Source organism: Pyrus communis, chromosome 1 (genome assembly GCF_963583255.1).
Source record: "Pyrus communis chromosome 1, drPyrComm1.1, whole genome shotgun sequence".
NCBI lineage: Eukaryota > Viridiplantae > Streptophyta > Magnoliopsida > Rosales > Rosaceae > Pyrus > Pyrus communis.
In genome coordinates this window covers 17,080,181-17,100,919 of record NC_084803.1, presented here as the reverse complement: position 1 = coordinate 17,100,919, position 20,739 = coordinate 17,080,181, and the positions used below count along the sequence as shown (strand labels likewise).

At 37.1% G+C, this 20,739-nt stretch overlaps 1 protein-coding gene, 1 long non-coding RNA gene and 2 pseudogenes across 2 annotated transcripts; 2 read left to right on the top strand and 2 right to left on the bottom strand.

Annotated features, from left to right (window-relative positions):
• Positions 1 to 947: 947 nt before the first annotated feature.
• On the top strand, positions 948 to 6,294 carry LOC137747716 (protein RADIALIS-like 4). Its single transcript, XM_068487878.1, has 2 exons — positions 948 to 5,384; positions 5,926 to 6,294. Exons 1-2 carry the CDS (start codon positions 5,113 to 5,115, stop codon positions 5,945 to 5,947), a joined length of 294 nt encoding a protein of 97 aa, XP_068343979.1. The 5' UTR covers positions 948 to 5,112; the 3' UTR covers positions 5,948 to 6,294.
• Positions 6,295 to 6,536: 242 nt separating this feature from the next.
• On the bottom strand, positions 6,537 to 7,395 carry LOC137717416 (uncharacterized). Its single transcript, XR_011065771.1, has 2 exons — positions 6,894 to 7,395; positions 6,537 to 6,780 (listed from the first exon to the last, which is right to left on the bottom strand). It is a non-coding gene; the product is annotated as an uncharacterized lncRNA (long non-coding RNA).
• Positions 7,396 to 7,908: 513 nt separating this feature from the next.
• LOC137714192 (uncharacterized) lies at positions 7,909 to 9,390 on the top strand (annotated as a pseudogene).
• LOC137717407 (uncharacterized) lies at positions 8,859 to 17,727 on the bottom strand (annotated as a pseudogene).
• Between the last annotated feature and the right edge of the window lie 3,012 nt (positions 17,728 to 20,739).

Below are 20,739 nucleotides of genomic sequence, written 5' to 3'. Positions count from 1 at the left end.
GCTCGCCTGGGGATTCAAGGGAGAACTGACGAAGCTTCGTCGATCATTACTTCAAATATATGGGTGTGTGTATCAGAAGAGTTGACAGGGAGGAGATATGTTCTTTTACTCGATGACATTTGGAATGAAAATGACATTCTATGGAGCAGCTTGATTAGTTGTTTATCGAAACTCATTTCTGCTCGCGGCAGTGTTGTGATTGTAATCACTCGGCAATGCTCGAATAGATTCAGAGTTACAAAGAAATGGAAGAACGATTGCTCGAAAGTGTGCTGGTTTACCATTAGCGGCAAAGGTATGCACTGATCGATATATTACCACTAATTAAATATAGCTTCGCTAAAGCAGATTAATTATTCACTTTCGATTAATTTTTGGAAACTGTTATTAGCACTACAAAAATCTCATTCGACACTCCTCACAAGTGTTTTTCTTTCTAATTATAGAAAGTTTGGAGTGTTAAATGAGATTTTTGGAGTGCTAAGAACAATTCCCTAACTTTTTACTCCTATTAATTATATGTTGCTTATGCACCTTGTTATAATCTTTATTGATTGAGATTCGGACTTTCGTGCAAACAGGCTTTGGAAAGCATGATGCGTTCTAAAAGAAAGTGCACATGAATGGTTATCAATTCAAGAAAGTAAAATATGGGAATTACCGGAAGGAGATGAGAGACTCATGTCAATTTTAAAGCTAAGTTTCGATAATCTGAAATCACCACCTTCGAAACAATGTTTTGCATATATATTGCTCCATATTGGAAAAAGATTTTAACTTTGAAAAGAATGATTCGATTCAACTGTGGATGGCTCAAGGATTGCTCCGCTCTCCAAGTAGTCGAGAGATGGAGGATATAGGTAATGAATATTTCAACAGTCTATTAGAGAACTCCTTTTTTCAAGATGTTACGAAGGATCGCTACGGGTTCATCATCAGATGCAAGATGCATGATCTAGTACATGATCTTGCAGAACTAGCGTCAAAATCTGACCGAGAAGATGAACTGAACGTCCTAAAGGAGCCACATATTCCTTCAATACAACAAAGAAAAGAAATGTTGAGAAGGTGCGCTCCCTATTTAAATGGTGAACTTTGTAACTTTTTCTCAAGCTTCAAGGCTTTACATGTGTTAAATCTATTCTGTTATGATCTTAAGGAGTTGCCCATTTCAATTGGTGAGCTAAGACACTTGAGGTATCTCAACATTTCCAGAACAAAAATCAGGGTACTTCCCAAATCTATTGGCAAGCTCTAAAACCTCCAGACGTTAAGAGTGTTGACTCCGACGGGATCTCTCGAGAGTTCAATGTTTCCAATAGAGCTGGAAAATTTGATCAACTTGCGACATGTTTATTTCCACAAGTGTGTGGTTCCGTTTGGGATGAGATGATTGACTCATCTTCAAACGTTACGTTTCTTTACTTGGATAGCGCGAGGAAAAGCTTAAACATTCTTGAATGTCCAGCTCTGATTGAATGGAAGGAAGCGGTTGTTGTGATGCCATTGCCAACCGATGAGAAAGTAGCGCCAGTAGTGTTTCCCTGCCTCGAGCAGTTGACTCTCTCTTCTTGTACAGAATTGAGAAATGCTCCTGCAAATTTTCCATCTCTCCAAAAGTTGAAGTTAGATTGTACTGGCACCGTCGCGTCAATAGAAAATATAAGCAGTCGACTAACTACTCTCACTTCCCTTGAAATACATGGCGCCAATGCGCTTACTTGTCTGCCAGCAGGGATGGTGGAAGAGAACCGCAATCTTCAGTCACTGCTTATTAGGAATTGTGAAAAGCCGAGGCAATTGCCCAAGGGGCTGGACACACTCCCTCTTCTTGAGAAGCTAACTGTAAGGAATTGTCCTTGTTTAGAGTTGATTCCAATTACGCGACTTGACATGTCCCCGAGAATTGGTGATTTAGGATTGCAAGACATTGTCGAGCTCGCTGGGCGGGTTAGAAGACTGCACCGCTCTTGAGACGTTGAGAATAAATTGTTGCCCCAATCTGACATCCATTCCAATTTCACCATCCCTCCTCGGTTGTGATGAATTATCAAGCCTCCCAGGTGGTCTTGAACATTGCACGTCTCTTCAGGATTTGGCAATAGTAACGAATTGTGCAAAGATCACATCCCTTTCAATTCGCAACTTACCTTCCCTCCGCGAGTTGCATATTTCGAATTGGCATGGTTCAAAGAATCTGCAAACTACATCTCCTGACGAGGAGGAGTTATCTTTGCACGGTTGCACATCCCTCCATCGAGTGAACATTGTAGAGTGCCATGGATTCACAAGCACGCTGAGCGGACTATGATCTTGTACTTCTCTTCGCTCACTGTGTATCCATGACTGTCAAAATTTGAAGTGTTTACCGGTTGACGGGCTTCAGTCTTGTACTTGCCTTGAGCATCTGGAAATAAGTCGTTGCCCTAAGCTAGAGGCTCTTCCCAGTTTAGAAACCCTTGCATCTCTTCGTCATTTGTCGATTGAATAAGATGTTGCATTTGGAATAATTTGCGGGCTTTCAGGAGGCTCTTGTGTACACTAGCTATGCATGGAATGATATCCATTAGTTAACAAGTACAAACTTAGTCCAGGTACTAGTATTTCTTATGTTTGCTTCTTTAAAGCCATAACTTTTTTTTAATACAAACAATATTCTACTCTAAATTACACTAAGACAGGATCGTTCGAACCAGACATGAAGAGAAACGCTCTATCTACCAAAGCAATCCACCATTTGTAGGCCTTAAAAGTTATTAATTTATCCTTAATTTATAAAGGAAAGTTCTATTCACACACCAATTTTTAACTCCACACACCCTTGTTAATTGTAGTCATTGATTTTCTTCAATTCATTCGATTCGACAGCTGAAAATTAAAAGGGGTATGTTTGAAGTAAAAATGGATGTATGGATAGCACTAGTCTTTATAAATTAAGGATAATTTAGGGTTTTTATTGTAAAGTTATTTAAACACAAACCCTTCTTTAAGAAGATGAGCGTAAAAGTATTTAGAATTTTAACTTCCCATGCGTTTACCAACACATGGTATTAAGGGCATGTTTTCTTACTTGGTGGGGACAAAAAGGAATAGATATGAGAATAAGTGAAAATAAAAGCGAATCGAATAGATATGAGAATGAGTGAAAATAAAAGCGAATCGATACGAGATAAACGACTCACTTACTTTTTCATCCTTTGAATCTCCTTGTGAGCTAGAAAATGTTGATGCATTCTCATAGAGTTTAGTTTGAACTTATCAAATGACTAATTCTTAAGCATTAAGTATCATCCTAGTTGGTCTAAAGCCTGAAAGGCTGAAAGTAAATTACAAAGGAGATCATCACTTTTGGTTTTAGTTTCCTTCAGGGCTACGCCTAGGGTACACAGTTTAACATGTTTAGAGTTTAGTCAAGCCAAAAGATGCTTTCATGGGGAATTGCCCCAAGATAAGCACAAAAGGACATATCACATAATTTTAATTAACCTTCTCTAACATGATTATCTTTTACTAATTAAACTAATCAATTTGCTCCAAAAGAGGATAAAAATACCTCATAAGAACAAGTTAAAAACACAAAGGAAGTACTTCCTTTACCAAATCCGCCGATTTGGAAGGTGGCCAAGAAAAGTTTAGCCAAAATGTGATTAAACTTCACATGGGGTTTAAAAGATTTGTTCCACACTTAATCAAATAGTATATATTATAAACCTGCAGCTTGACAAAGAAACATCATTTTTCTTAAGTTTTATTTGTGTCCGTTTTTGGACCGCTTCCACATATTTTTTTTTTATCTCATTGGTGAATCAAAAAACCAAATTCTAGGCTGTAGTGACAAAGAGGATAGAACTTACCTGCAATGGAGATGCCATAATTCAAGTCAATCATGGACTGCCATGCGTTTTAACATTCCCACAAGGCAATGCCTTTTGCACTTGGGGTTACTGCTACAATAGTACCCCTGTTGCACGAAAGTCTTTCTCCACTGAAACTAGAATGCATGTTTAGGTAGGACTAGAGTGCATCAAATTTTATATAGTAGCTAGGAAAAAGAAGTGATTTGATTCTTGTAAGTAACCACAATGTGGTCCTGCCACTTCCAGAAAACCAGGGAGAAGTTATTTAATGACATAAACATGCAGAACATTTGAGCTAAGAAGTGGAAATGTCTTGGAAACAAATGCTTCAAGGATGCACACATACACATGTTTATAACAACAGTTGCTTCTTTTGTATCAATAAATATCAAGAAAGAAGTTGTTTGGAGCACATAACTGGATTTTACAGCTCTACATTCATTTCCTAGGAAACTAAGACATCAGAAATTAACAAAGCAGGTATATCCAAATTCTCCTAACCAACACTGTTTTGCAATGATTTAAATTTAAGGAAAGAATTTCAAGATTTCAGTCAATCAAGCAACCCACTACTAATAACACCGATATTATCCCAACCTAACCATCTGCACATCCCTGCAAGTGTCGAGTTTTATCACAAAAGACCTTGATACGATTAAGAGTAGAATGATTCAATATAAGCTTTAATTTATTCTGTCAAGTTTTCAATATAGGATTGCATTTTTTACTTAAAAAAAAGGCTTCACGCTGACATCTAAGAGTTCTCAAAAGGTTAGAGGTTTCACTTCTTTTGACAATGTTTAATGATTCTTTCTACTTACGAAATCACACATGCTTATATAATATTTATATTAGATCATCGTACTTCCAATCATAAAAAAATAAAAACTTGAAGGGGAAGCAAATTACCATCCTTAGAGATCTATCTGTTCCTAGTTTCTGCTGCTTATTCTAAGCACATAAAGTTTTATAATATGCTATCCTTAAGTTTTGTCTGCCAACTTGCATCATCTCATTTGTATGAACTGTAATTCTTTGGTCTCATCTTCGCTAATCGCTTGACTTGGAGTACTATACTACCTTTATTCATATTTTACTTTCTACACTATTTGTTTTCTCTGCCTCCGGCTTTCCCTTTAAATTTCTTCGATTCCTTTCATCGCCCAAATTCGTTCTCTCTTAAATATCCTACCGAAACTTGGTTCTCGTCACTTCCAGCTCCACCCTACTAATCTTGCTCTAATATCTCATAAAAATGGCACCTAGCACGCTTTCTTCTCCACACTCCAATTCAACTTGGACAGCCAAACAAAACAAATCATTCGAAATCGCTCTGGCAACATATGATAGGGAAACCCCTGATCGTTGGCATAATATTGCCAGGGTTGTTGGAGGGACGACTGAGGAGGAAGTGAAGAGGCAGTATGAGATCCTTCTAGCGGACATCAACCGCATTGAGTCAGGCAAAGTTCCCCTTCCTAAGTATAGGAAAGTCGGAGAAAGCAGCATCAGCAGTGAAGAAAAGAGGTAATACACTTTTTTATCCTTATTACTTGACAAGATGAAGCCTAGAATTACTGTTCGTAAGTCTTTAATTGACCATATATAGACCTTACGGTATTCATGTCCACGAGATATATAACCAACAAAATCAGTGAAGCTCACTTCTGTATTAAATCCCTACTCAAAATATAAATATAATAATTTCTGGTCATAAACCTCTCAGGCTACAATTTGATACTAACCTTCTCATTCTTCATTTTGCATGGCCCTCACTTTTCATAGGCGGAGTTGCACTATCAACATGCATTATTAACTCACTACCAATGATTTTGAATAGCATGAATATAATGTCAATTCCAGTACCTATTTCTCGATTTGATGAAGGTACAAGACAATGACATTATTCAGCTACTCACTGCTTACGCCTCGCTCATATCATTTGTTCCTATACTCCCTCGCTCATATCATATGTTCCTAATGATAATTAATTTTCAGAACTAGAAAGCACTTAATTCAGAAAAAATTATAAGCATCCTGTATAATAACTTCCGTTTACCTTCTACAGGCTAAAGGCCCTAAAGCTATAAAGGAGCCCTCCAGCAGTAGACACAGCACCAATTTCCTCTTGAAGTGGATCTAGCAAATTAGCAGTTAACCTATATCTCCACTCCCTTCCCATTCCCTCCTACTTTTTTCCCGTAACTTCTACATGCAGCATACTTTTCTTTGTCTTGTTTGCACATGTAACAAGTAAGAATCTCTGCAGATGCAATTGCTTATTTATTTATTTATTTATAATCATCATTAATTAAAGAGAGCATGTATTACTATTAGCACATGATCATTAGCTCCAGTTGCACAAGGTGGGGTGGGATTAGGGGCAGAAATCTTAGGTTAAAAATTAAAGAAAGGAAGCATTAAATAGCATATTACTATAATTTAATACAATAAATTTTTGCTCAAAAAAAAAAAAATACAATAAATTAGATTCACACGAAACACTAGTATCATAAGGGTGTAAATAACCGGTTAAATCAAATTCAATGCCATCCAACGAACGACTATTCGAGTCATCAAAAAGTTTGCTCCAGTCACTCACATTAGCATGGACAATTTCTAGCAATTGATTGAAATATGAAGTCAATATGAGACCCACATCAATGAAACTCCAATGCGTGAGTAATTGACGCTAGCATTTCAATGTCATTCGTCAAACTATTGTTTCAAACACAACCTATACAGATGCTAAAGATAAAGATATCAAATTTGTCTTACAGTACTCTTTTTTCTCTGCAACCCAGAAAATAGAAAAGCTTGCAAATTCTTCCTAATCTGTAGTGGTTTGCAAAGGCAGGGGCTTTTCTCCTTCGTTTGGTCCGCCGCCACTCTTTTCTCTGTAAAGTTTTGCCCTTTCAAACATCTGCTTTGGACCAAAACCCAAAAATCAAATTTATTTCCCAAATTGCCCAATCATTCACAAACAGGAATCTGCCATTGCAATGCAAACAAGAGAGAGTGAGGTTAAAATCGTACCTTCCGTACCGTCTCTTTCAAGCAAGTTCTGTGCTCATCCATGGAAGCATGAAGAAATTCATGAATGTGATCCCTCAAATTCGATACGAAGCTGCCGCTCCCGAAATTCTTCTTCCTGCTACAAGAACTCATCGGCACCCTTGATTTCAAAATTCCTAGCGTAACCCGAAAACGACGTCGGTGCGGTGTTTGGAGCACAAAGGGGCTGAGCAGAAAGGTGAGAGAAGGTTGAAAAGGAGGTAAAGACTCCAAACTGACGCCGACTTCGGGCGGAATGTAAAGGCGGCAACGGATAAAAACGACGTCGTTTCTTCTGTAGGATATATTCGGTGGAAGATTCGAATTGAACCGGGCCAACTTGAACCCGTTAGGCCCAAAACGGAAAGTGCACAGTCATAGCCAATACTGTTGCAAATTCTTCCCTCTCCGAGAAAGCAGAAAGTGAATGCAGACAGACAAAGATGTCATTTCAGGTTCGTCGCTAAATCCAGAATAAATGACAATCCCCTTTGCCATTCTAGCTTGAACGGTTAGATTCGGTGTTTAAAGGAAGTGAAAATTAGTGGCAATTTCTGATTTTTTTTGCGACAGATAATACTCGGGTCGGCGTCGGCGGCGCGCCGGCAAATACTGGCAGAGATAGGATACGAGTTCTCATAGTTTAAACTACTCTAATTTAGTCGGGAGCTTTTCGTTAAAGTGAATAATATCGGAAGTTTTTCGTTAAAGTGAATAATATCGGAAACTTTTTGTTAAAGTGAATAATATGATTTTTCGTTAAACTAAATAATATTAGGAGTTTTTCGTTAAAGTTTTCTTAGTTTAAACTAGTCTAATCTAATCGGAATTCGGACTCGGCAAGTGTCATGACCACTGAACCACCCATAAACTAATTTTTAGTTTTTTCTTTTTAAATAAGTGGATTCATTTTTTTCTATGTGATTTTCTTCTTAAAAGAAGTCAATTTATTTTTCTGACTTTGATTTAGGTGTGCCTTGCTTTTATTTTTTGTTAGGCGGATGCCATTATTTGAAGGCTCCAAAGTGAAGGACAATTGGATGGGGATGCTCCCGCTACACTGTTGATTACTGCAGACACAGTATGTGTTTGTAAGTAATATTTGTTCATTTTTCAACTTTTTGTTTGAAATCGAACTAACTTAATTAAGCACAATTTAGTCCTAATGCGGTATGATAACTCGAAACGTGATGCTTTCTCATCCATTGTGAAAATCACACAATATTGCCTAAATGATAGAGGACCCATGTAACCATAACTCTTGTTAATCCTATTCCTAATTTGTATTCTCACTCAAGAGCCGTAATTAGCACTCCAAAACAATGTGGAGTGCAAGACGACTATTTTGAAGTGACAATAAAAACTCTCTTTTCACTATCCAGAGAACATGTTACCGGTAAAAAACACCCGAAACAGTTTTGCTTTTTAAGTGAATATCTCTTGTGGGGAATGTGCTTTGCAGTTGAGGTTATATCTCACTGCAAAATCTTTATTGATTTTGAGGTTGTGGTGTGTGAAGGGATAATAAGGGAAAAACCATCCAGCAAGGAAGAAGCATGGAATTTTATCGAAGGTTTGGTTAAAAGGAAACCGTCCACCACTTTCCCTTTGTTAAAGTCTCAGATGGATGTGCATGGATGGATTGCAGGCTATTCTGGTGGTCAAGCAGCAGTCATAGGATCTGTACTTGAAACCAACCTTAAAACTGGCAAAAGAAAAGGCGGTTGGCGCAGAGCGGAGGTACTGGTCCTTTCACTGCTTAAGCTCACTCTTTTACTGTCCTGTCCTGAAGCAACCTTCTTGCCTTTCTTTTTCGTTTGTTCAAGGTTTTACTAACAAAGAATATCGATAATTGTATTGGTTAATTTATGGTTGGGTTGGGAAGGATAGTAGCATGTATTTGAATGCAGGTTTATTTTCATGTCATACCAGGAGGTGATCGACAGCCTGGTAAATTTTGGATACAAATTCACTTTAGGCACTTCGTTGTGAACAATTCTGTGTTGAATATGGTTCATGAGTCTGATGTTCGGCCAGATGGAGGAGGGAATTACGCTTAATGTTGCTGGTGGTTTGATGCTGGAACATCCATTGATTTCTCCGTTTGTAGAAGCAGTGGTTAGCTCTCTCTTATCTCTCTATTTCATGTCCGCTCTTGCTATTCGCTTGATGCATCTTTACAGACTCGTCGTCTTTATCTCTTTGTTTCTTCCTTTTCTTTCAGCCTTGTTCGCTTTGCTAATGGGTTCTAAATTTTCTTTCTTATTCCGAGATTGAACTAGCAACCAAACATGCTCGAGTTTTGGCCTGCATATGCCATTTTGTCGATCAAAGTAGTTTACCTCAGTTGCGTCTTGATCTGTCCATCCAAATTTGTTTGCAATGTGCTTCATATGGTTTGCTGCAGATAGGGACGATTGACACGGTTATGGGATTGCCTACAGAACTCACAGAAAAACTCATTCAGGAAGCAGTCTAACTATTGTGGAGCAGTGATCCGGTTCTTATTTGAAACATGGCAGCTGCTGATGAATCCACAATTTCCGAAAACTCTTCACCCGGTCATTTTTTATATATCATTCTTCTCTTGAGTATCATGGTTAATTGTAAGTGAAAAAGCCCACCTTGAGTGCAAGTGTAAACGCTCTTTCCACCTCGAGTACTAGTGTAAACGCTCTCTCAACTTTACTCAGTCAAAAGAAAACATACATTATTTCAGATAGTAATATCTTCTTTCAAAACAGAATAAGAATACGAGTATAACCTTTGTAACGAACAGTTCAATCGAATTTCTCATCAACAAAAATGCCTCTCTCAAGGCGTTAATTGTAACGTGATACAGTTTCAGATAGTGAAATTCTCATGGCTGACATACAACTATACAAATAATTTTCTTTACTTTCATTACGAATATTGCATTTACCAGTCAACCAAATAATACACATATTACAAACAAGATTCCTTAACTGGGGAAGTTATCTCTGTTACGAGTATTGTAGGGGCGTCCCGAGGATTGCTCTTCATGTCGAAAAGCAGCAGTAGCTCACGGAGAAAAGTGTTGTCGCCCGTGAAGCTTTGAGCATTTTAGAGTATAAACAGAGCCAACTCGTGAGCCTTGGGGCTTTGGGAAGATAAACCCCCCTCACAAACCCTGTTCCCACTTTACCGGTGTCGTTTAATAAATCAGTTGGATCTTTTACTTCCTCTGCTTCTCCTTCCCGCCCTCGCTTCTGCAAATATTAGGATCCGAAAATACAACTGATTAGGAATTCTAGATAGCAAACGATTTTTTTAAAACTTTCAATGTCGTTTTGGAATGCACATTTATTCAGTTAGAACGGATCCAATTATACCTTTGAACCATATCTCCCCCACGTTATGCCAACAGCATCACCACCCAGAGAATCATACCACAGCTTGAAGGTGTTGGGGTACTCTTTCTACATTCAAGACACAAGGATGTAAGCAAAGACGACAGTGACCAGAAACATAAAACTGAAAGCAATGGCGTAATGGTCAAAACCAAGGCATCACATAATACTTGCCTCTAGATCCCCAACAAAGCACCTCAGTGGATCAAAGTCTACCAACCGCTTATTTCGTAGTGCCTCCGAGTTTCCCTTCATGTCTCCAGGCAACAGAAATGGGTGGAAAACCTTGCTCGCATTCCCACGTGCCACATGTACCCCTGCGCCTGTGTAAATATGCTCATTAAAACTCTGCGGATATACTAAAATTTGAATATGGCATTGTTAGAAAAGGAGAGAGAACAACATAATGCCGAGGACATGCAAACATTGGGGTAACATAAAGAATATACCTTGATTTAATTCGGATGGGAAGAGAAGATGTTGGGGGTAAGGTAATTTTTCTCTGTGGACAAGAATAACCGCATCGTAATTGTTCAAAGGAGTTCGAAAAAGGCACTGCAAATCAAAAAGTAAACAATAATATTTTGCATATATCAAATATACATCAAGGTAAAACAATTCACGGATCACTATCAATAAAATTTATCAGGCTCACCTCCCATCTATAATTATCATTATGATCCTCCGAAATCAGTTTGGTCAACAAGTTTGCACTGCTTCCAGCATAAGCCATCAACCTTTTTAACTCCTACGTATTCAACAAGATCAAAATGTATAAGCAATACTAAATAACATATCTATAAAAGGAGTTGCTGCACTTGGATTTCTAGAGTGCCAGCAATCAAAAATTCTATGGGAGATTTTTCGTTTGAATGTTCCGTCGGCCAATGGTATCAACAAATCTTAATTTTTATTACAATCATCAAAATAACAAAAGAAAGTCCTCTATGTCCATAATTAACAATTTCATGGAACTGAGTTTCAAACTAATATTCTGACATGACTGAAGTAATGAGAATGCATTCTTATAGAAAAGGAATGCATTGAAATGCCAGTAAAATTAAAAAACCCGGATCGGCTCAGGGGAAAAGTATCACAGGCCTGATTACTAGAGGGAGCGTCAAGAATTTACTAAAGAAAATTAACAGTGTTGAAAACGACACCAATTAAACTAACCATTGAGTTTAGTGAGAATCTGGTCCAGGCCTCAGATGCCTTGTCCAAGAACATTGCTGGCTTTACACTTTGCACATTTTCATTAGTTTTTCTACTTGACATAAAATTCTCCTGAAATCGAAAGCCAAATAGTAGCAGTCAAGAAAATAATAAAATTGTAACCAAAAAAAGGAAATAATAAAATCAAGAAAGCAAAGAGATCGACATGGATCAGAGTTTATTACTTAGCTGAAGAACTTACATTTATCTCTTTCATATCTTTTGGAGTCAAGTCATTGTTTATGTCAACAACTAGTACAGAAAAATTCCAGTCATAATCTGAAAGTAATCACAGGAACCTGTTGACAGAATTACCATGAATATGAGAGCGCGAAATACACTATTAAAGTTTGACAATAATTATATCTAATTGCCAGTTAATTTGGAATTATTTAGCTTGATGTTCATAATTCAAAAGTGACATCAAGCCATTTAGAGAATCTATCTTTTAAAGCAGAAGTGTCGGTGAGAACTATCAAAATGCCCTGGAAATGAGTTATATAAATATCAACCTCAAAAATCCAGTGATTCGTGAGCATGGAGCATTGAATGGTAAAGGCTTCAAAAAGACGTATGCAACCAATAGTTCAATTGCCTCCTCCCTCAAGCAAGCCGAAAACAGATGTGAAGCTACCCACCGCTTTGCAAGCCTTCACATGAAACTAAAAAAAGTTATATGCAGTAACAGATAAAACAATAAGAGATAAATGAGAATGCAAATGCTATAACTCACCTAACAACTGGCCCATATGCTGCGTAACAACCCTGTAATCCATTAATCATGCTGGAATGTTGACTTCGGAAATAAAGTTCTCTGTCTGTATTAGAGACCTGCTTCACTTGATCATTTCCATCTGTAGCCAGTAAGAAGTCGAAGGGGTCAGCATCAAAAGAAGACATCATCCTTCTCAAAAAGAGAAAAAGAATCTAACATCCCAGTGGTGAATATGTAATGATACATGAGTCAAGAGTTCTTACTTTCCCGTCTCAACAAAGTGAGGCCTCTCTCATGCCAAATTTTCAGGCGAAATGCATATCCAGAAACAAAAACATCCACATCAACCTCCATAGCTGTACACGTCATCCCCCAATTATTCTGGAGACTGCCATATGATAGTATCATCAGATAACTGTTCAATAGAAAGTAAAATCAAATTGAGAATTAGTAATCCCATTTTGCCCACCTCTCTCCAATCTTGAGAAGGAAGGCAGATTTAGTTTTCTCAATTGCTACATCATCCATTGGCCAGTTTCCAGAACCTTCCAACTAAATTAGATTAAGTAATAAGGCTTCATTAACTGACCGAAAAATAATAAACAAAAAAGTTATTAACAGTTATTGGGTATTGTGACGTGCCTGGATCATAACTTCCAGCGGATGAATGCAGGAAGGAGTGAACCTATCTAGTCTTACAAAAGCACCCTTCTCATTAGCAAGCTGATGAGGTTCAGGTGGGAAGACAGATGAAAACCGGAAAGCTGCATATTGGGGTGAACAGGGTGATGGAAAATCCATTTGAAAATCAAATTATATTATCATTTCAAAAGAAATTACTAATGAGTAGTGACTCTGTTATTACTTTTTTCTGAAAAAAAAAAAAAAAAAAAAAAAGTTCCAAATTTACCCCAACACTTTACAGCATAATGTGTGTGTGTGTGTGCTTATTTGTAGTGAAAGAAACCTTAATCTAACCCTTTCAAAACTTTTGACGAGTTATACAGAGAAGGAAAAGGGATAAGACAATGAGTGCGTTCAAGAAAAAAAATTTCAAAGTAAAATTATGAAAACAAGAGGATCGATTTTAATAATCACAACATTTAACAACAAACTGATCTAAGAAAAATGCAGCAGAGCTTAAAAACTTGCTTATCCCAAACAAACAGAATATCACAATCCACAAATCTCATAATATATAATAGTGAAAAAACAACGGATAATCAAATATTTGGAATTGACAATTGAAGCTGGGCATTTAAAATTGATTTTTCCAGCCATGCAATTATACCTGAATCAAGGGGCTGCACAGTAGAAACCTTCAGTGGAATGTCTTCAAGAAGCCGCAAGCGCTTCGATAGAATTTCAAATTCCCCAAGCAAATTCCCAGAAGATGATATAGGAACTGAAAGAGTTGAAATGTTACCATAAAGCAAAAAATAAAACAAAGATGAGAATTATATTGAAATCACATAGAAAGACAGTAATGAATTATTCTAGTTTACCTCCAGCACCATATAGGAAAGAGAAATCAAGTTGATCCACGATGTGCATTATATTCTCTTTTGATACAGAAAGATGTCGCTGAAGCACATACTCGGAAATCCTTTTTAAGATAATATGTCTTCTCCATTGCTCACTTTCCCAAACTAAGGATGTGCAAACAGTGTCAACAGTTTAGTCATCTTGACAATTGATTTTGGCAAGAGCAAGGAAAGCACGTAAATGATACTGATACAACTAAGGTCAAGTAAAAAAGAAGGAAAAAAGCCAAAACAAATGACTAACCTGTGCTTTCTGCAATTTTAACATCTTTAAATCTCCTGAGCTCCGACTTTCCCCCCTAGAACTTGCGGAATTTGAGAGCCTACACAGAACATAGTAAATTACATGCATCAAAAGAAGAATCAACATATGATTCCAAACAGGTACTCATATACCTCCTCTTTATTATCAGCATCTGGACCAATATCAACAAGCCTAAAAGCTTTCTCTAAAGAGCTCACGGTAATTCCAATAAGCAATGGTTCTGCATTCAGGGTTGACAGTCCCTGGAGTCACAAGTCAAATTTAAACAAATTGATCTGCTACATAAACATATGTTTGATAAAATATGATAAAGTAAAACACTTGATGACGTACATTTTTTATGATGTGGTCTGATAACATATTTCTCCAGGTAACACGTACATTCTTCACTCTGTCACTCAACCCTTGAATTAAAATACTCTGCACCTTCTGCTCATACAATCTCCAACATTCATCATCAAAGCAAAATCCTGATGTATAAACTACACTGTTCCCCTTTAAGTTCAACCTAAAAGAGCAAACATGTAAACAAAATGGGTAAATCAAACCACAAGCAGGAACGAAAAGAAGGTATAATGCAATATCACATTCAATGCTGACGCAAGGTCATTGTACACACAAAAGACAACTTCAATAAGAACCATACTATATCTAATATATATACACCTTATGATGTGGTCATATTTTACAGGATAGTCCACCGTGGTCATAAAAATTTCTTCAAATCCACCATCTCTACATTTGTCTATGCATGCTAGTGTCAAACCAGACTCATCTTGGAGCTGCAATGAAGAGAAATGCATTATTTTTAAGAGGTTAACTGAGTGTGCACCACTTACCATTATTAAGGGGCAATATTTAAATGCCAATTAGTACCTCGAGGAATCCAACCCTTGTCATCTGGAAGGCCAAATTAAAGTTTGTAGATGGACTACATATAACAACTGGAAATGATTCTTTAAGTGGCAACCTTTTCTGCAATCCCAGAGACCATGGTTAACTAACATCAGTAAAATGCAATAGAGGGGAGAGCATTCTGAACAATCCCAGAAATCATGGTTAACTAACATCAATAAAATGCAACAGAGGGAAAGCATCTCGTACAAGTTCAAAATAGACACTGAAGTAATATCCAAGCAACGAGGGATACTTGTAACGATAATTGCACAGCTTCATTCCAAATAAAAAAAAAAAAAAAAGCACTTTCTCAAATTACTACCAACTGAAAGAGACATAAACAAACTTCTCAATGAGCACATAGTTTTTCAAGTCTCAAGGCTGACTATAATAAAGGATAATGGCTAAGGTGAAGTTCATATATAAGAAATACATAGTAATTTCATCTCGCTACCCATGTTGTCTTTCTCTTTCATAGACTTTCTTAGGTAATCATCAAAGGAAAACAGATAGAGTCTTAAAACAAGAAAACCAAGAATGACTCTAGAATGTGGACAGTAATGACAAAAGGCTAGTGAAAAACATAATTGATGGCGTTAAGATCCAGTAAACAGCAGACCTCCTTTAGTATAGCATTTTGGTCTTTCGGTGTAAAGTAGAGCCCATGTTTCCAAAGTTCTGAATTCGCTGCACATGCAATGGCAATTGTGTGTATAATCATTATCACGGTTCTGTATTTGTGATTAAAATTAGTTTTAGATCAAGATTTCCTTGTATAAAAAAGAACAAAATCCTGTAAAATTAAAGGGGCTGCTATTGGCACTCCAAAAAGTCATCCAGCACTCCTCCCTTGGGAAATAAATAAGAGAGGGAGGAGAACATGATGACTTTTTTTAGTGATAAATGCTAATAACAACATTCACATTAAATAGCATGTCTGACAAATACGCTTATATAAATGGCAGGTGACATTATATAGTTTGCAGCAGATGGCTTCCTTTTTCTGTTTCAAGCTCAACAGTAAATGTAATAAAACCATTCAATTTTCATCAATCCCCACTATTAAATAGATTGTGATAAGGGATAAAAGTCCATATAAGTCAAAATGGGACACGCGTAAGATAAACCCGAATCTACAACTAGGTTTGATGTCATTTAAGTTAGTCTCTTGTGGCCAAGGAAAAAAGAATCATACCAAGGAAGCTCAAAGTAAAAGTGCATTGTCGTCATTGACTTTTTAAAACAATTCCTATCATCTAGGTATGACAGTATGACAGAGATTAGATATCCACTCAAGCAGTCATAAGCATATATCGGTGCCCTCCGACGAGCCCAGACCTACATCAATAAGAAAAACCATTGTCACACAGCTATTGCATTAGTACTTTTTAAGTGGCCATGGAATGCTGGCCTTATACCTTCAGCAAAAATAATGCCTCTTGTAATTCCTTCCATCCAAGGAAAGTTTTCTTGAGAATTTCTTCAGTTTCTTCCATAAGCATGTCTTCCAAAATACTACTATTGTACTTCGGAGTAGCCTGTGGAATGCCCCCTTCAAAAATAGTTAAAAAGATATATAAGCATCTGAAAATTGAAAACATCACCAAATAGCTCAAAAGCACTAACGTATGTTACCTTGATTTAAAGCATGAACATTATTCCGTTCTAGGTGCAACTTTGGAATGCTGAAAAGGGATGGTGCTGTAGGAATTATCCTTAAGCAAAACCCAGGGACTTCAGCAAGTTGGCTGCAAAACCAATTTATTTGTAATTCAAAAGTCGCATTTACCAGGCACTAAAGAAACAAATACATTCGCTCTTTCAAGTTGATGGAAGAAAAACAGAATTTGAAAACGCTGCTACAGGACACCAACCTGGATAGACAATCAATACAGGTTTCCGGGCTTCATTCTGTAAGGTGTACCATTCAACCTTGTAAACTAATGAAGATGACTTCAAAAACCTTTTAATTACACAAAGGTACAGGCACCTTTTCGCCGGTAATTCAAATAGTCCTTCTCATGGAAACACTCCTGAAACAGCGAAATTCAATTTTTAGAAGGAAAAGAAAATGATTTATGTTATTCTAAGATCTAACATTTAATTGGCATCAATAATACAACAAGAAACGCATTTTTCTTCTGATTACCGAAACAACAACATTATTACAATTACAAAATTAGCAATTCTAATACCTTGGGCATTTGAACGAAAAGGTCCACATTGACCTCAGGTTTTACAATGCACTGTATGGCATAGCTCCCACCAATTTCAAAAGAATTCGGCTTCTTAAACGTGAATTCGACCTTGTCAGCTTCTATGTCTCTGATGAATCCTGGAGCTTCGTTAGCTGTCACCTGCCCGGTTTTCAATCCAACCACCACCAGTGAGTTCAAGGTAAATGGTAAAGCAAAATTTCATCAGAAAATAAAACGTAAAATCCCACTTCTTAAATTTTTTAAAAATTCCAAAAATTCGGGGTTAAAATGAAAGATTATATAAGCAACTAATCAGAGGTTTAAGAATCCGACTGCCGAATGATAGTCTGTGGAAAGAAAACGAACATTGAACCCTTCTGGGATTTTGTCCATGGCGTCCTTGATGGCTGAAACGGTGTCGTCCACGGCCTTGGTGAATGCAGGGGAATAGTCGAGCTGGACCTCCTTCAAGAGCTCCCCAATCTTCAGGTCCATTGAGTTCGTCAGCGTAGCGGGCTCCATTGTTCTTCGTCGGCTTTGGCTCTGCTTTGTGAGCTGAAACAGGGTTGTTTTGGTGGCCGATAAAGCTTCTGGTAATTTAGGGTTTAGGGTTTAGGGTTTAGAGAAAGAGCAAGCGGGAGAAGACAGGAGTACACAGAATGTGAACAAGACGTTAGCCATAGCCGGCCCAAATTATTTTCTGGGCTAAATTCTTGGTCGAATTATTCTTCTCTCCTAAGCCCATAAGCCCAACTATTATTCTTCTCTTCTCGTCCTTTTCCCCCGGGTTGGAGTTTCTGTGTAGTCATGGAAATAGCCCTAGGACATGAGTAAACATGCACACGCATAGTGGACCTCGTTGAGAAAGAAAAAAAAAATAATAGTTAAAAGGATGATACAATGCATTACAAAAAAAATTAGTGTGACGGTCGCGTTTTCGGGGTAGTATTGATAAATAAATACACAAATCAAAATGTCATTTGCAATTATAAATTCGTTTGGATTAAATCAAAGGGTAAATTACAAAAAAAACTACCTCAATTATTGGGTCATTAACAGTTTCATATCTTGACTTTAAAAAGTTTCAATGTCATACCTTATCTTTCGAATTTGTTGCAATGTCATACGTTCTGTCGGTTGACTGTCAGTTCTTTAGTTAAATGCTGACGTGGCACACTTTCTATTAAAAAATTAATAAAATAATATTAAAAACTTCAAACAAAATCATTTAATATTTTTAAATATTAAAATATAATTAATTAAAGAAAAAACCCCTCACCCCCTGCAACCCAGAAAGAAAGAAAGAAAGAAGAAGAAGAAGAAGAAGAAAAAACCTAGTTCGTCCCCCCCCCCCCGGACCCACCCTCGCACCCACACCCACCCTCCCTCCCTCTACACACCACACTTCTTAAATTCATGCTCATTTCCCCCATTTTCTCCGTGCCCAATTTCTCCACCCATGGAATCGGCGGAAGATGAAGATGGCTTTTTTTTTTTTCTTTTCTGGGTTGCAGGTAGTGGGTGCGGAGGAGGAGGGAATGGGAAGACGGGAGGAGGAAGAAAGGGCCGGGTTGCAAGGAAGGGGGTCGGGGAAGATGAACTTGCGTTGCAGAGGGTGAGGGCAAGACGAACTTAGGTTTTTTTTTTTTTCTTCTTCTTCTTCTTCTTCTTCTTTCTTTCTTTCTTTTTTTCTTTCTTTCTTTTCTTTCTTTCTTTTTTTCTTTCTGGGTTGCATGGGGTGAAGGGAGAATAGGGTGGGGGAAGACGAACTTGGGGCTTTTTTTTTTCTTCTTCTTCTTTCTTTCTGGTTTGCAGGGGGTGAGGGGGTTTTTTTTTTTTTAATTATTATTTTAATATTTAAAAAATATTAAATGATTTTTTTTAAGTTTTTAATATTATTTTATTAATTTTTTAATAGAAAGTGTGCCACGTCTCACAGTTAGCATTTAACTGAGGAACTGACAGTCAATTGACGGAAGGTACGACATTGCAACAAATTCGAAAGATAAGGTATGACATTGAAATTTTTTAAAGACGAGGTATGAAACTGTTAATAACCCAATAGTTGAGGTAGTTTTTTGTAATTTACCCTAGATTAAACTATGGGATGTTACATTACGATCATGATGCAACCATTGACTAGAAGAGACGTGAAACCTCCTAATTGGAATAGTATTACATATACAGTCAAATTTATGTCATATCAACGACTTTGTCTTCTTTTTGAGAATACGAAATTGTCTTCTTAGTTATATTATAACACGTGACTTTGTAAAATTAGGTTGTTAAATCAAAACTTGCTAGCAGTAAATGTGAAGTCAATTGGCATACTACACCATCTTCAAAGGAGATGCCAAATCAGGTAGAATGTCAACTAATCACTTTTGACAATAAATATTGCTTCAATTGAACAGTCTTTTAGCTGACCTGGAATGACAGCAAGACCTCTAGCGCCAATTTTGACGCTACATTTATTTCTATTTTATTTATTTTTAATTGGTGGGGCCCATCATCCACTGCAAGATAAAGCTTTAAAAATAATTTTACTATTTATTTTATTTTAAAGTGGGCCCTATATTATAGTAAAATAATAACTAACACACTGATTGGAATATAAAGAAATTTGACATCATTCTTCAAAAGGCCACATTAAGCATCAATTAGGAATTTGATCAAAAAAATAAATAAATTGACATACCCATTGGAGATGCTCTTTAGCTACGACAATGATTTGAGAAATTTTATTCAGACCCATTAATCTTCTTTTTACACCAATTTTTCATTTTTTTATCTTGAAGTTCCGAATGTGCCTAACGATTCTCTTTCTACACCCAAAATGAAAAAAACAAAAATTAAAAATTAAAATTCTAGCACTAGGAAACTCCGGCCACCTCATCTCTCCATACCCTAACGACCCCCAATTTTTACCCCTCTCCAACCCCCTTCCCCCTTGCGACCTCCGCTACCACGCACAATGAAAACCCCAACGATCTCAGCCATCACTCACTCTAACTTGTCACAAGTGAAGAACGTTGAGGAACTTGAGAGTGAGTCAACAAGAGTGTATACTTGGATTGTCAAATGTTAATTTCTCCCATAAAAAATGCAAGAACTGCTCCAACGTAGACCTTTATTTGCATTTGTACCAATACTTAATAGCTTGTAGGCAAATGCATAATCCGTGGGATGACTCTGAATAAACCTTTCATTGGTTACAACTATTTTAGGGTTTTATTGGGATTAGTTGATTAATCCTTTTTCTTATCAAATCTTGTTCAAATGATAGTCAATAATTTGCCGCGATTGAGTTTTAATGTTTATATGTTTTAGCATTACCACATGATTTGAAGTTTTGAACTTATAATTTTTAATTTCTAATCCTACTTCTAGTAAAGCGTTAGATTCGACCAGTCAATAGTTTTAGAGAATTCAGTGATGTTAGAAGGACTGTGGGGAAGAGGGAGCCGTTGTGTAAGGTAGGGAAGGTGGGGGTGGAGGGTTGGGGAGGGGTAGAAATTGAGGGTGGTTGGGGTTTGGAGAGATGGGGTGGTCGGAGTTTTCTAATGGTGAAATTTTATTTTTTTTTTCTGTTTTTTTTTTTCTTTTCATTTTGGGTGTAAAGC

Coding starts and splice junctions, on each gene's coding strand:
- LOC137747716 (XM_068487878.1), top strand. CDS start 5,113: ATGGCACCTAGCACGCTTTCTTCTCCACACTCCAATTCAACTTGGACA. Junction 5,385..5,925: donor ATCAGCAGTGAAGAAAAGAG/GTAATACACTTT, acceptor TACCTTCTACAG/GCTAAAGGCCCTAAAGCTAT.